Below are 16,944 nucleotides of genomic sequence, written 5' to 3'. Positions count from 1 at the left end.
GTTCCTCAAGGGAATGTACTTTTAAAAATCCGATTGTATTAATCTTCCCTTGAAACACCAGAAAAAATGTCAGCCGTTTCTCTGTCTAGTTACAAAATAATCCATTTAGAAAATTGAACTGTGTAATTTGTAATTGTTCTCCAAGTTGTTAATGCAAAACTATATCAGTAGCAAACTAAACTTTTAAAGTATGGCCACTTTGTTAATCGCTGGCTGTTAAACATTTATTTCAATGACTACTATCATTTATGACGAATAAGGCATCTGGAATATGGCTTTAAACAGACAAATTGATTTGGCAGTCCTTCTTTTGGAATTCCTAATTGCACGGCATACTTAAAGACTTATCAGAAATTTAGGAGAGTGTTGGATATTTCTTTTCTTTGAAGGAGTCATAGTACTTTGGATTTTTGATACTCAGAAAACTAGAAAACAAGAAATGCATGGTAATTAAGTAGTTCTTAAATCTCTCCCTGTTTTCCCATTCCTCCCGCTCTAACCTACGCTAAAGTCATAACTATTACCTGGTTGCCTCCTGGCCTTTCTGGACCTCATTTCTGTCCTCTGGTCATGATGTTCCCTTCCTTCCCCATGGTTAAGTCCACCATGTATGGCCAAGCCAGCTGTCCACCGCTCAGCTCCAGAGGGCGCCATTCTCATCAACTCTGTGTGCATAGAACTCTCATCGGCCTTGTTCATTCTCTACTTTTACTGTAATGGGGTTTTCACCCACTGCGCTGTTAGTTAACATTATGGCTGTGGGGCAGTCCTGTTCACTGTAGGATGTATAGCAGCATCTCTGGCCTCTACCCACTAGATGCCAGTAGCACCTCCCGGTTTGGGCAACCAAAAATATCTCTGGACTTTGTGAAATCTTTTCCCCTGGGAAGGAGGGAGGTGCAAGATCTCCACCAGACTGAGAACCACTGGCCTGTAGAAGAATCTTTCTACTGCGTAGATGTTACCTTCCATTTGTTTGCTTTAAACCTCTTAGTGTATGCTCTGCAGACTTCATGAGTCACAGTGAACTCCTGACGGCATCACACGGGGCCTGTTCGGATGTAGCCCCAGTGCAGCGGCTCCCGCTTCACGCTTTGTCTGTTGCCCACTGCTGCCCGCCTCGCCGCCGCTCTTCCCCAGGTTTTTATGTACCAAACTGCAATTTCGCGATTGTGCATGTGTAGGCTCTGTTTGGTCTGGAAATTCATCTTTCCTTTCTCTGCCTCATAAACTTCCCGTCATCCTTCACGACCCACCTTAGGAATAACCAGGCCTGACTCAGGAATGATGGCCTCTCTGATTCGTTGCTGTATGTTCATTTGGTGGCAGTTAGCGGTTTAGTAAAGAGTCGTTGGATCATCTGTGTTTGAATCGCAGCTCTGCTGTTTGCCTGCTGAGTGAGCAAATTCACCTTTGTAGACCTCGACACTCTTCTGTGTACCATGGGAATAATATCATAGTGAGAAAGGATGTGAAAAGTCCAATAACATAATCCATAGGAAGGGCTTAGAACCCAAGATCTGGCACGTAATTCAGAGTCTGCCTGCTTGGAGTCAAATCCTGCCTCTGTCACTGGTCAGGAATTGTCCAGCCCCTGGCAGGGTAACAACATCATCGCGCCTCAGTCTCCTTGTCTTTACGATGGGGATGGTGATTGGGAAGCGGGGCTTTCCTTTAACGTGTGCGTGTTGAGGGTCACTGAAGATCCAGCAGAGAACAAAGCAGGGGACTCCCTGCTTCGACTCCAGCATAAAGGAAAAGTATAATATATAGTGTGTCGGCATGACTGATACATGCTAAGGAGGAAATGAAAGCAGGGAAAAGGGACAGGCATGTGGAATGAGAGTGTTGCAATTTTATTTATTTTAAAATTAAATTAAAATAAAATTAATTAATTTATTTTTCGTTGTGTTGGGTCTTCGTTGCTGCGTGCAGGCTTCTCATTGCAGTGGCTTCTCTTGTTGCGGAGCATGGGCTCTAGGCGTGCGAGCTTTGGTAGTTGTGGCACGCGGGCTCAGTAGTTGTGGCGCTCGGGCTTAGTTGCTCCGCAGCATGTGGGATCTTCCCGGACCAGGGCTCGAACCCGTGTCCCCTGCATTGGCAGGAAGATTCTTAACCACTGCGCCACCAGGGAAGCCCCTACAATTTTAAATACAGTCATCAGGAGAAGATGTTGTGTGAGTCGCTGAAGAAGGCAGGAGTGAGGCCTCTTCCTATAGAGGAAGAGTGTCTCCGGGCAAAGGAAGAGCAAGCCCAAGTGTTCTTGCTTGGCGGGACTGAAAAGACCACAGAAATGAGAGGGATTTCAGTTGGGCTTTTAAGATAAGGAAAACAGTAAATTGTGCACTGCCTTTGTTTCACTAGAGTTGTGTCTCTTCAATATAATGACCTCTAGCGTCACAATAGGTTGTGTGTGCAGAGAAGTATTTGGAGGAACATTCTGAACGTCCCAAAGAACTGTCCAGTAGGTAAGTGGGAGCTAGGTGGAGACTTCAGTGTGCAGCTTTTTATTTCCTCCAGCTATTGGAAAGAGATCCATTTCTCTTAGAGGAGCACAGAGTGTGTGGGAGGAATACACGTGGTCGGGCTCTATCTTGAGAAGAGTGAATCAAAGTTTGTTCAGACTGATTTTCAGGCAGTGCCATCCAATGTAATCACACGCTAGAGCCAGAAAAGCACACCACCAACAAGGTAGCCTTCTGTCATTTTCTGCATTGGCGCAGGAAAGGTGAGTTGGACCGCCTTCTCCATCTGCCTGGAGTCTCTGTTGAAGGGAGGAGGCTTCAGTGCAAGGGGATGATTGGAAGTCCCCCATAAGGTGCTCTGCAAATGCCACCAAAAGCTTTGAGAAACAAAGAATCGCCAGCATCCCTTCTCAACAGGCTCTAGAAGTGTAACCTCAATGGACCACCATATTCACCTGTGCATAATTTTCTTCAGATTCGAAGTAACTACAGTTAGAACTTGCAGTTGTGATAACAGCTAGCTGGCTGTCCTTCTGGAATGCCTGTAAAGAGACTGATGATGGGGTCAGGTCCCAAATGGCTTGGTTCCTTCTTGAGTAAGCTACCCAGTTGTGTACACCAGCTCACCTACTGACAAATGTAAATTAAAAACTGAGGATGAGGCTGTCCAAATGCATAAAGGGTGTATGGTGGGCACCTCTATCAACTAAACGTGCAGTAAATTCTACGTAAACTTGCTCACCTGATTAAATGCAGTAGTCCACATTTTTGAAATAAATGAGTAATCATAGTGATTCTAGTAATATTCATGACCTGTGTTTCCAGATTACTTTAATAAAAAGCAGTATGCAGGTGGGAACAGTAAAAGCATCCTTGGTCAATATTTATCTTGACTCTGGCACTCACAGATATATGGACTTAGGTTGACAAACCAGTTGGATTAAAAAGAATAGTATTTTGATGCAGATGAGTCTTCAGTGGATGCTAAGACAACTCTCTGAAAGGTGGTTGGGTAACAGCTTATTCATAAGATGCCAAAGTATCACCGAGATGGATGAATCTCATAGACATGATATTGGGTGAAAGAAACCAAACACAGAAAAATACATATGATACGATTCCATTTATATAAAGTTTTCTAAAAGGCATAACTAACCAGTGGTGATGGAGGTAACGGTAGTGGTTTTATCTATGGTCAGTTCTGACCCAGGAAGTGGTGATATTAACTGAAATGTTTTGTATGTCAATCAAAACATTGGTGGCTGCCCAGGTGTGTACATGTGTCAAGATTCACTGGACTGTGGTCTTGAGATTTCTGTCTTTTACTGTATGTGCTTGATCCCCAGGACCTGATATTTGGATTCCTTGCTTGTCCCAAGCAGAATTTCACTAGAGCGGTAGCTTGGGATGCAAACCATGGTGCCAGGTGTACCCACATAAAAGCAAGTGGTTTTTGAAAAGCTGAGTTTCTTCAGCATTTTAAGGTCTAAGTAGGAAAGATGAGTTTAGTTCAGAGTGTCTTCTTTTGAGTTGACAAGTACTTTATTTTTCCTTAGGAATTAAGATTTGCATTTCTTTTTTTTTCCTCTCTCAAGATATGATTTACAACTTGCAGAAATAACTTTTAATTGTTTCCAAAACTGTTTGCAACTTTAGTTTTATTCATTTGCTCATTTATTCAGCCAGTCACTTATTCATTCATTTACTTATAGTATGTTTTAAGGAGCACACCCTATGGAGTGTACTGCTAGAAATAACATACATCTATAGAAGCCAGAAGTTCTAGCTTTGAGTGTGGCTCGACCCTTCCATTCTACCTGAGAAATCATAATTAAGTTACTTCTCTGATTCTCACTATTCATCCGTGTAATGGGTTTAATAATAGTGCCGAGGACGTTATATCATCCTGAGAATTTAGTATTACATTGTAGCCATTCAGCATTCTGTGGTTGATTGAAGTGAGGTGTGAAGTGATTGATGGAAGGCTTCGTTCTTGAGAAGTGGATTTATAACTGAGGAGTAGGGTGGGATTCATTTTCCTCACGTAGTTAGACTAGTTCTACCTATATATAATGGTGACACTGTAAGATTTTCTTTGAAAAAAATTTTTTAAACCAAATGATTCAACTACTAAATTAAAAATGATAACCAGTGTTCTAGTGGATTATTATGTATCTGAGTAGGAAATGTGGTCTCCTTTGTACTAGAAGCAATATTGTTATACAGTGGGATTTGAGGGAAAAACTCTATGAAAATTCTTGGCCAAAAGGACATCAAACAGAGGGTGTATTAGCCAACTTCTGCTATGGCAACAGTTCCAAAATCTTAGTAGCTTATAGCAGCTCATCTTTATCCTCTGCCCTTGTCGCCTGAGGGATCTGGGTTGGCTGTGGGTGTATTGAGCATAGCTGGATTAATTTGACTCAGTTGCAGTCCATCTGTCCTGCATTCAGAGATCCAGGAAGAAGGAGGGGGATATTGTTATTGTAGTGGAGGGCTGAAGCTCAAGGAGAGTGGAACTGACTTACACACACAGTCAAAGCATCTTCTTGAGCACATCAGCTCACATTCTGTTGGCCAAAGCAAGTTGCGTGACCAAGTCCAAACTCAGCAAAGAGTCACGAGGGCCAGGAGGCGAGGGACGATTTTGAACAAATAATTCAACCTAGACAGTGAAGGTTGCTGTGAGGTACAGAATTTGCCTTTGGTCTGATTGGAAATACTTCCAGATTCTAAAGAGAGAACCATTTTTGCCAAGTCTTTACTTAACCTTTCCATCCTCTGTGCTCATAAACATATTTTATGTATCAGGGAAGCTCCTATTTAGTGTTCATTATCTCTTACCAGCAGAATTTTCAAGGAGCCACTGTCTTCCATGAATTTTTTTTTTTTTTTTTTTTTTTTGCGGTACGCGGGCCTCTCACTGTTGTGGCCTCTCCCATTGCGGGTCCAGGCTCAGCGGCCATGGCTCACAGGCCCAGCCGCTACGCGGCATGTGGGATCTTCCCGGACCGGGGCACGAACCCACGTCCCCTGCATCGGCAGGCGGACTCTCAACCACTGCGCCACCAGGGAAGCCCCTTCCATGAATTTTGAATCAGTCCAAGGGTTGAATTGGGCCCAGGATGTATTAAGTCAGATTAAGCCTAGAGCTAGCCTGGGCTTTTGAAAGTAAACACCCAATTTCAAGAGAAAGTCAAGCATTTCAAAGGTCCTAATATTGACATTTTCAGTAAGCCATATGGATGTCTCTGGTCTTCTTTGGCAGATTTTAGCTCCATTTCAAGAGAAAAGTCTCTGGAGTCAGGATGCTTAAATATATCCTGGAAAAAGAAAAGGAAGGTTAGAGATTGACAGGCCACAGAATAATTTGAAAGAGTAACCAGACAGGTAGCAGCCCAGAAAATAAACAGAAGTTGTTTTGATTGTCTAACTTGGTCAGCTGTTCCCTTAGCATGAAGATGATATAAAAGCATAGGTGAAAATATTTAAACTCTATGTATATACCATTTTTAATCACACAATTTGACTTCTTTTTGTTTTCTGCTTACTATCAAAACCCTCTGTTAGTAATGAAAATTTGTAACTGGATCTCATGTTAGACCTCTCTTGGGAACTGTTCTTTTGATCTTTAAATCATAATTCTCAGACGTATTTCAGATTTTGGTCATGAGGCTTGAAATGCTTTGTTGTCTCTCATTTAGGACATGCAATCGTGAAATGGACAAAAAAGGCAAAAAGAAAACAAATGGTCCTATTCAGATGGGTGACCTTTGGGATACCAAGTGGGCACCAAATCTTTACCAAGTTTCTATTGAAATTTACTGTCATGCCTCTGCGAAGCACATGAGAATTGTTCTGGGTGACTCTATGACCTTTAGGTCAATTGGTTGTCACCTGGACTGTTGACTCAGTAGAAAATGAAATGAAAGTCAGTTTCATAATAGTTGTATTAGATTAGGAGTAGTAGATTGATGGTGTTTTTCCTAATTTTTAGTCATTTGTCATTCGTAACTGTTTGTGGTCACAGTATCACCTCTACTCTTATTTACTTAATTTTTTTGCTTGAAATCATATCACTTCTTTGTTTAAATAAATTCACTGTAAAAGAACATTTTCTTACTACCATCAATAGAAACGGGTATTGTTTGCCATGAACAGGAATTAACAGTTAAAAAGAAGTACAAGGGAAAGAAAATAATATTACTAAGGCTGAATAATATCCCGTTCTAGGTATATACCACATTTTCTTCATTCATCTATCAATGGACATTTAGGTTGTTTCCATATCTTGGCTATTGTAGATAATACTTCAGTAAACACAGGAGTGTAAATATCCCTTTGAGGTCCTTTGAATTTCCTTTGAGTATATACCCAAAAGTGGGATTGCTGGACCACACGGTAGTTTTGTTTTTAATTTTTTGAGAAACCTCCATACTGTTTTCCACAGCAGCTGCATCATTTTGCATTACCACTAACAACGCACAAAGCTTCCGTATCTTATCCCTAGTGAATAGAACAGTACTTGACACAGAGTAAATTTTACAAATAAATAAATGAATGAATGAGTAAATGAATAGTAAATAAACAATGAATTAAACATTTTGATGAACGAATGGATGCAAGGAAGATTCTTGAAGTGGGAATGTTGTTCTCCTGCAGTCGTGCTTAAGTGGTTCCCTCCTTGATGCTGTTATACCTTGAAGAAATTTTTACATTTTATCTGTGAATCTCTACACAAAGAGCATAATTCATGTAAAGTTTAGGGTGTGTCTATTCTCCTGCACTGTGGAAGAAAAATAAAATCTAGAAAACTATAAATGTAATCTATAAAACCCAGGAGGGCGTTTTCCTTAAAAGTTTTGAACTTGGCAAGAAAGAACTTCTGGGTGATCTGAGGCATAAGGAAAAGACAATAAATGCATACTGAAGTTGAACTGAAGTCATTACACGCGAGTGGTCCCGAAAGCTCATCCTCTTTGAGACAGGGCTGAGGATCCCATAGAGTCATTTTTGATGGTCAGTTACACTGTTGTCGCCCCCGTTTAAGATACTGCTCATATTAAATGATAATCTGAGACCTTATCAGAATCTCTCTTTACTTCAAAAGTAATTATTTAGGGGCCAATTATTTCTTTGGGAAAGGAATATTAAAAAAAATACGTCCTGCCTCGTTTTTCTCATTTACAAAATGAAGTGATGGTGAAAATAAATGTCTCATAGAAGTTTTTGTGTGACTTATAAATATATCTGAAAATGTTAATTCTCATAATTGTCACTGTAGCATGTGTTTTGAGGAAGATTCTATCATGAATTCAAGCAGATTGCAATTATTTTGGAAGTAAGGTGTGCACGCGAGCATATGTTTGTGTGTGTGTGTGTGTGTGTGTGTGTGTGTGTGTGTGTGTACACGTGCTCACTGAGATGTAGTTCTCAGGTGGGGACAGAAACTGTTGCTTCAGAACCTGATGGTCCTTCCACACATAAAACATAACCCTACCCACTCCTTTGCTCCTTAAACGTTCACCCTGAGAGGGGTGTGGGGTTTCTTATTATCTAAACCAGTTTCCAGAATGGACGATTGTGTTTGGACTCATGCAGCTCTCCCTGCACTTCCTGACCCTTTCAGGTGACTTATTCCTTCCTCTTTGCCCTTGGTTGATGTTTAATGAAATGACATATTTCAAGGTCATTGCTGAGTTTGAGGCTAGGGTGGACTAATCTTATATAATATCTCAGTAGAGGGTTAGAATAAAACCTACCCCCATGAAAAGAAAGAGGTCCTCCAATAGGAGATGGCTTTCGGAGTTAAAGATTCTCTCTGCTGAACTTTTGCAGGGTTAGTCATTATTAGTGTTTTGGACGGTGAAGAGCGGAAGCTTTGGGGCCAGTTTGCCTCATTCGCAACTCGTTTGTGCCATCTTTTAGCTGTGGACTTGGGCAGATGAGTTTAACCTTTCTCATCCCCAGTTTCTTCATCTGGAAAATACTGATAATAATATCAGTCATAGGATTTTTATGAAGATCAAATAAGATGTTCTATATAAAAATATTAAGCAGAGTGTGTATAAATGTAGGGTGTAGGCTCAATAAATGTTGACTCTCAAATGATTGTTTTTCATTGATTCAGCTCATCAGTAAGTAGGTGACTCGTGTCTAGCTGGGAGCTGGAGGGCTAAATGGATTAATTACAACAACAGATAATTACAACAGATTAATTACAACAACAGATAATAGAATAGAGCTTCATGCAGCAGACATGGGAACAGAGAGAGGGAACAATGAATTCACACTGAGGCCAGGGCAACTTTCCCAGAGGAGGTGAACCTTGAAGGAAAAGTGAAATTCCCCTGGAGAAAAGAGACAGGAGAGAGAGGCACTCACCCTGGAGAAGCATCATACACGTGAATCTGTGGGTGAGTTTGGTCTTTTGTTCAAGTCCACCTACATTCATTGAATTCTCGCTATGTGACAGGCTCTGGGTTAGATTCAGGGGGCAAAGTGGTGAGCAAAAAATATACCGTTTCTGCCCTATGGAACTTTTATTCTAAGACAGGCGCTAAACCATAACCCGTGTAGCCATCCGAGGTCTGTGAGGGCAAAGATGTCATTGGATCGTAGAGCCTTGAGACGTTGATTTGACGGGGGCTGGGGGGTTGTGCAGTGGGGCTCTGCAGGTAAATGAGATTTAAACTAAGACCAGCAGGGCCAGTGGGAGTGAAGTAAGGAGACCATGGGGAAGGCTCTGTGCCGGGAGAATCATGGTGCCTCCTGGGAACTGAATAAAGGCCAGTGTGGCTGGGACATAGGATGCTCGGGAAGGTGTCAGAGAGGAGCCTGGTGAGAGCTATAAGGAGGACCACAGGGGGCTTTCATAATCATTCTAAGGATCTGGGCTTTTGTTGCAAGTGCAAAAGGGAAGTCATTGAAATGTTCTGTTTTATGCCTAGAAACGCTGGAGTCAGAACTGCATTTTAAAAAACTCATCTGTGCCCCCTGACCCTCACTTGTCCAAGCGCCTCTGTTCACGTTAAGGCTCCTTTTTCCTTTTTCACCAAAATATCTTTGCTTCCACCAAAGCTACTTCCTTCCCAAAGCTGACTAGGGTTTTCAAAAGAAAACATTAAAAAAAAAAAAAAAGAAAGAAAAGATCATCTGGATGCTGTGTTTACAGTGAATGAATGGGGTTAGGATAGAAGTGGAGAGACCAGTAAGCAGTTATGGCAAGATGATAGTGGCTTATATTGTGGTGTTAGCACAGAAATAAGCAAAAAATAAACAGTTGCATCTGGTAAACGCTGAGAGACTTGGTGCAGTTGGGGAATGAGATAGGTAGTGTTTAGCCACTAAAGAGTTTGCAGCTTTTGGGAAACAGTGTTATCTGTTTGGGTTACTACAACAAAAATACTATAAATTGGGTAGCTGATAAACAACAGACGTGTATTTCTCACGGTTCTGGAGGCTGGGAAGTCCAAGGTCAAGTCACAGGGAGATGCAGTGACTGGTGAGAACTCACTTTCTGGTTTCTGGAAGGCGACTTCTTGCTGTGTCCTCACATGGCAGAAGGGACAAGGGAGCTCTCTGGGGCCTCTTTTCTAAGAGCACTAATCCCATTCACAAGGGCTCCACCCTCATGACCTAATCACCCCAAAGGCTCCACCTCTTAATACCATCCCCTTAGAGGTAGGCTTTCAACATATGAATTTGGGAGGGCCACAAACATTTGGTCCGTAGCAACTGTTGTGATATTTCATGCTAAGAAATTTGCACTATCCTATAAAGAGAGCCAGTGGAGTTTAAGAAGCAGGGAAGTGAAATCATCAGGTTAGGATGTGCATGGACAGTATTTGCTTCTCTCCTCACCTACTTCCTGAGCCAAGCATTTATTGAATTTAGAGTAATAGATGGGAGACATGGCATGACATTAGTGATGGCAAAGACTGATGGGAGACACGTTCTTTTGTATAACACAGAAGAGATAGACTAAGTCAGTGTGAGAGGGTTATTTATCTTGTAAATACTCTGCCCTAAGCCACCTAAACCTTCTCTCCTGCAGGACTCAATGATCACAGCCCTGGAGTACAGCAGGGGATCTGGATGTAACTGAATGAGAGATGGCATTTTGGAAACACAATGAGCCAATACCCCTTGTGGGAGGGAAACGGTTCATAAAAGAGTTAGAGGGAGAGAGGGAGGTGAGGAGAATGGCTAGTGGGGAAAGCTTTCCCCTACTGTTAGGAAGAAGGTAATTACCATGCAGTATTTTCAGACCCTAAGACAGTGGCCCCATAACCATGGAGAAGCTAGGAGTAAGCCAGAGAGACTGGAGTAACACCTCACCTACCAGCTCTCTGTGTTGGAATATATGACTTCAACCCTGAGTAGAGGGGCATCTTTGAGAATCCTAAGACTCTATCTCTGATTATCAAAGGGTGAGATCATCTAGTTACGAACCAGACCACCATTGCCTTCTCTTCCTCGGGGTCAGTGTGTTTAAGATGCTTGCGTTGGGAGTACTCTGAAGAGACGGGGTATTTGAAAGTCTGTCCACATTGATGGAGATAAACATGATGACAATGGAGAAGGCAGAGTCTTTGACAGGGGCGGATAAAAAACTAAAAACGTAAAACAAGTGTCTACGTCTACGAAGCTTTGAGCCTGTGCCTCTTAATAGGCTTCAAAAGAAAAAAATCTAAAAAGGGGAGGTAGTTTGTTAACCTTCCTTGCTAGGCACTGAGGATGACACTGAAATAATTCATCGCTTTTGAATACACACTCTTCTGTCAGGCTGTGTTCGCCTGGGACGCGCCTTCTGCCTTCTGTGCCTCCACTCAGTTTGACGGTGTTGATGGGAAGCTTTCTTTCCGGAGCATCCTCATACTCACCATCGTTCATTTTTCAGGTTACAGAACTCAACAACGTGAAGAACGTAGCTCGGTTGCCAAAAAGCACCAAGAAGCATGCCATAGTGATTTATTTCAATGATGATACGTCCAAGACCTTTGCCTGTGAATCAGGTTTGTCGGAGGCAGGGAGGGCTTTGGCTTTTTGTTTTTCAGCGGGTGCTGGGCATACACGTTAATCTCTGGACATTTCCGCAGATCTTGAGGCTGATGAATGGTGCAAAGTTCTCCAGATGGAGTGTGTGGGGACGCGAATCAATGACATCAGCCTTGGAGAGCCTGACTTACTGGCTACGGGGGTTGAGAGAGAACAGAGTGGTATGTAAGGAGAATTCTCTCCTTTGCTCTTTTCTAAAACTGTTTTTGTCCCCATGTAATGAAACGTGAGACATCTTCATGATGTAAAATTTTTGAAGGTATAAAAATGTATAAAGAAAGAAGTAAAAATAACCTTTTATTTCACCTAAAACCTGAGCAGACATTTCAGTGTGTTTCTTTTCTTAACATGTTTTCAACGTATAATGGGAATGTATCTACATTAATAATATCAGATAGAAGTTACGGGGAACCTGCTGTGTGTGTGTCAGTTTTGTGCGGAAGATGCATTAGACCGTTTAATTTTCCTGGCAGCCCTATGATATAAGGACTATTACTTCTCCATTTCACAGATGAGGAAATTGAATCTTAAAAGAGCTAAAGGTCTTGCTCCAATTCCAATAACTACTGTTTGATTCCAGACTATACTCTTGAGCCTATATTTATAGTGTACAGATTTTACAATGCAATGGGTTCTTGTCTTGCTTTTTTTCACTTAAAATTTTTATTGAACACTTTGCAGTGTTTTTAATAGAATCCAGACTTCATGAATGTTTCATCGAGTTTAAACCCACCTAAATCTGTGATATACTTTTTTAGCTCTAACAATTGAGCCAACTCTTTAAGCTCAACACTCAACCTGGGAATACGTCATTATAAATAATAATGACTGAAATATTCATGAACACTTCAACAGAACCAATGTTGGTTTGCAGTATGAGCTTGGAGGCGAGGAATCATTTCTTTGGCTCCAAATAACTGGGCCTTGTGATGGGATAGATGGGATCCCACAGTTCTACTCTTAGCCTATGGACTTGATCTATGAGGATATATCACAACCGAAGGGGCTGTGGGTCACCTGGCTTGATTACGAACATGGCAGAGGTGGAATTGTGCTGACCCTTTCCGTGGATTCACACTCCAGTTGTTAGTAAAAAATGCCCTTTCTCCAGTTGGAACTATGTCTTCATGACACATTTACAGTCGGCGACTATCTTGGAAGCCTCGTATCTGCCAGAATCCATCCCCAGGGAAGTGTTATTGACAAAGTCTTAGAAGTGCTAGCTAATTCAGAGGAGCCTCTTTGCAGACTGGGAAATTGAGCGGCAGAGAGCTTAATTAAGTCCTTCACCAGGGTCATACAACCAAACCCCAAGCTCCTCCCTCCACAGTTCACTAACTCAGGATGCTCTTGGGCTGCACGGCACCTGTAGTGCCTCACCGACAAATGCACATGAAGCCAAACATAAAGAGGAAAGCATGACAGGTTTTGATTATTTTTTAGAGCGCTCAGATCAGCACTTATTTTTCACGTTTTGTATTTGCAAAGCTATATTCAGATAGTGCTCCAAACTGAATTCAAGAATTGCCTGTGCCTAGGAGTTACCTTTCTGGTACCAATTTTCTGTGCCGCAGTTTCCTCTTCTGTCAAATAGGAATAAGAACACCTCTGGTATATAACTACTAGGGATTATAATTGAACTCAGCTCTGTCTTTTAAGGCACTTTACAAGGTTAATTGTATGACTTCAAGTAATTGTAACTAAAGTGGTCACTCTTACCACTTTTGCTGTTTTTCTTGGATGAGGTAGTTTATATGGAAGAACTTCCAAGCAAAGAAATTGGTAATGGTCTCTCTTACTTTTTGCTTGATGATGACAGTCTTTCTTACTGGTTTCAGCACTCTCCAGGGAGAAATTGGCTCCACTAGGATATACTTTTAAAATAATAGTTATTAGAAAGCAGTAAATATTTGGTTACTGGGAGTTTGAAGTAACTTAGAAAACTTGAAGAATAGATGCTTGAATACATTTATGAAGACAGTCTTGACACTCCTATTTACTAAACTGAAGTCTATGGAAATTCTAATGACTTCCTTATTATAAAACAATTAATTTAGAATACCAGTGATATTATTAGTGCCACACTATTTTCTCAGATGTAGGCAATCTACCATAACAATGGATAGATAAAAGTGTGTTTGCTGTAGTAATAATATTTTTGTTTATATTTCACTTAAAATTTTGACTCTATAGCTTCCTAAATCAATGAATTTTCTAGAAATGTAATAAAAATACCATGACGGTATCTGAGGGGATGAAAATTCAGTTGCAATAATAAGCCAAGTAGTTTATTCAGAGTAATCTTGGTTAAATGTTAACAGTCATCCAGATAAGCAAATGAATATTTCTTTCCGGTACTTGGCTAAAGAGAGCTCTTGTTAAAACTAGTTCACATAGATCCACTGGAATTTTTCCAAACTGTTGGTCAGTTAAGTGCATAGTGTTAGTTAGTATTAGTTTGTTTAAATAATTTGGGGTAGAGTTGTGTTCCTTTAGTTATGAAAATTATAAATTGATCAATATAATTTTAATATCATTAAACCATGCAGCAATTATTTTGCACCTGCATCTTTTGTGAACACAAAAGTGTGGGTGTAATTAACATGTACTTGGCAAGAAAAAAATTGTTTTTAATGGTTTCATTGCTTTTGTCTTTTACTGGCATACAAATTTTTATTATGCAAATTTAAAAATTCTAAAAAGATCTTTGCTCATGTAAATAGTGTTGCATGTATGTTGACAACCAGACTGTATCATTATTATGTTATTTAATATGGTCTTCATTTAAAAAAATCATTTACTGGAACTGTTAATTTATGAGAAAGGTTTATCTTCCTGAATATTCAACCAAAACCTAGAATAAGAGCTTGAATTACTTTGAAATGCCTCTTTGTTCCTACAATGTCTTTGATGTTTTATTCCTGGGGATTTTAGACTAACCTTTTGTTTTTCTCCCAGAGAGATTCAATGTGTATTTGATGCCATCTCCTAACTTAGATGTACATGGCGAATGTGCCTTGCAGATTACATATGAGCACATCTGTCTTTGGGACGTCCAGAATCCCAGAGTCAAACTCATCTCTTGGCCGCTAAGCGCCCTGCGGCGGTATGGACGAGATGCTGCTTGGTTCACTTTTGAGGCAGGGAGGTGAGTTTCATGACTGTTTTTCTACATTTTTTTCCCCAGGTTCACGTCATATAATGCTCCACTCACATTCATCTGTTCACTCTATTATAAACAAAGCCCAATTATTTAAAATTCACTTTTCAGAAATACGATCAATTTGATGCTCTTACAACTATCCTAGAAAGTGTTTAAATTCTTCTTTTCCACACAGCTCTTCTTTGGTTTATTTAAATTTTAAGTACCTGGAAATGGAAGTGGTATAAACGCATTGGTGAATCTCCCAGAGACACAAAGGTTCTCAAGTGAGCAAATAAAACTTTAATTTTTAGTGCAGCATCCTTCTTATGTCAGAACTACTTATTTATTATCCTTATAGGAAAATCTTGATAGAAAATTAAGAATTTGTTTGGGAAGGTGGGTATACTTCCCTGCTTCGGTCTCAGAAATAATAATTATTATTATTATTGGCCGCGCCGCGTGGCTTGTGGGATCTTAGTTCCCTGACCAGGGATTGAACCCATGCCCTCGGCTGTGAAAGTGCGGAGTCCTAACCAATGGACCGCCAGGGAATTCCCTCAGAAATTATTTATGTATTAACTGTAACCAGTGAAATCTGGTTATGAAAGATGTTTCATCATAGAAAATAGGCTTTTCTATTGACTGTACACCTCGTATTTCATATTGACGTGCAGAAGAATTCTGCGTCGGTCAAGATGTTTGGGGCCCATTTGGGGTAGCATTTATTCCAACTTTCATATTTTTCAGCTTTTCTTTGATTCACTCTATTTATAGGAAATAATAATAGGAAATGGGTATGTATGGCTTTTTATTGTCACTTCCAAAGGCTAAAAATTTAGTAAACCTTTGTAGTATCTCATGACTATTTGAAACTTTTTTTTTTTTTTTTTTTTTTTTTTGCTGTACGCGGGCCTCTCACTGTTGTGGCCACTCCCGTTGCGGAACACAGGCTCCGGACGTGCAGGCTCAGCGGCCGTGGCTCACGGGCCCAGCCGCTCCGCGGCATGTGGAATCTTCCCGGACGGGGGCACGAACCCGTGTCCCTTGCATTGGCAGGCGGACTCCCAACCACTGCGCCACCAGGGAAGCCCTACTTGAAACTGTTTAAAAATTATCTCGATCTTCCAGGTTTTAATACTGCTCATAGCTTGCAAAAGTTTAACTTCTTCATATTGACATTTAGTAGAACTGCTAAGGATCTAGGAGATTATTTTAAAGACTTTGATATTTCCCCCAAGTGTGATAGCAAACCATATAGATTTTTAAGTAGGTGTTTGTGTATAATCGTGTTCATATTTTGTAAATAATAGGATAGAGGTAGCAGATGTGGATGTGGGGAGATATTGAAGGACCTCAAGTGAAAGAAATGGTGGAAGAAAAGTGAGGCTGTACTGGGGACATGAAGTTCAGAAATATTCCTCTTTGACCAAAAGCCGTAAAGTGCTGACTCGGGAAATGAAGGAGCTTTTTGGTTCATGACTTTGGTCTCTTTATGGTCTGACTTTTGGGTATTTTGTCCACGAACTCCAGTGGTTAGATGATTGTAGTACCTACAACCTGTGCCACACAGTGTTGTGCCTCAGATATGGTAGGGACTTAGAATATTTATTGATTTTGAGCAGCATCTTGTTCAGTGGTCATGCTTTATGGGGCCGGCGCAAACCTGAGACTGAACGAACAATCGGAAGGACAAGTATCGGGAATGTATTCTTAGGACCTCGCTCATTTCCCAAACAGTGTGGTTCCTAGTGTAAGGAGCACTGATTTGGGAGTCAGAGAGACCCTAGGTCCTGATCGCTATTCTTTCTTAGCTGTTGGCCACTTACAAAGTGTTTAACTTCCCTTGTAAGTTTATCTAAGTAATAACTTCCTTCTGGGGTGGTCTTAGGTAAAAGCAGCAATGCATATAGATGACCCAGAAGGTGCTGGGCTTCTCTTAATAGTCTCTTTGAGGTTTTATCATAATAACTTTTGGAACAGGACTGGGTTTGCAGGATCCAGACAGTGTTAAATGCAAGGTAATCATACTATTTTATATTTTGCCTGAAACTCAAAGATGAATTTTTATAGTTACCATCAAGATGCTCAGGATATAAGATCATTCATGTTCCCCCAAGTGTAAAGGTTTCACATCTGCCTCACTTTATTAGTGAAGATAATTCTTTCCCTTGGCTATTTTTGGATGTGTTCAAAATAAGGCAGTGTCATATTAACTAAGATAATTTTCTCCCTGTCTCACGTTGATAGATGAACAGGAGTTAACAGGCAGATCGT

At 40.7% G+C, this 16,944-nt stretch overlaps 1 protein-coding gene across 1 annotated transcript in view; it reads left to right on the top strand.

Annotated features, from left to right (window-relative positions):
* Positions 1–16,944, top strand: part of DOK5 (docking protein 5) — a 141,559-nt gene that overhangs the window by 86,770 nt on the left and 37,845 nt on the right. Inside the window, exons 3-5 of the mRNA XM_027086951.1 lie at positions 11,368–11,482; positions 11,567–11,686; positions 14,484–14,673. Of these exons, the coding sequence (XP_026942752.1) occupies positions 11,368–11,482; positions 11,567–11,686; positions 14,484–14,673 (425 nt within the window). The remainder of the gene's footprint in view (positions 1–11,367; positions 11,483–11,566; positions 11,687–14,483; positions 14,674–16,944) is intronic.

This window comes from Aethalodelphis obliquidens, unplaced genomic scaffold, assembly GCF_003676395.1.
Source record: "Aethalodelphis obliquidens isolate GAN/ISIS:26980383/991018 unplaced genomic scaffold, ASM367639v1 scaffold57, whole genome shotgun sequence".
Classification (NCBI taxonomy): Eukaryota; Metazoa; Chordata; class Mammalia; order Artiodactyla; family Delphinidae; genus Aethalodelphis; species Aethalodelphis obliquidens.
Note: the sequence above shows the minus strand (reverse complement) of the source record. Positions and strands in the feature narration are given on the sequence as shown.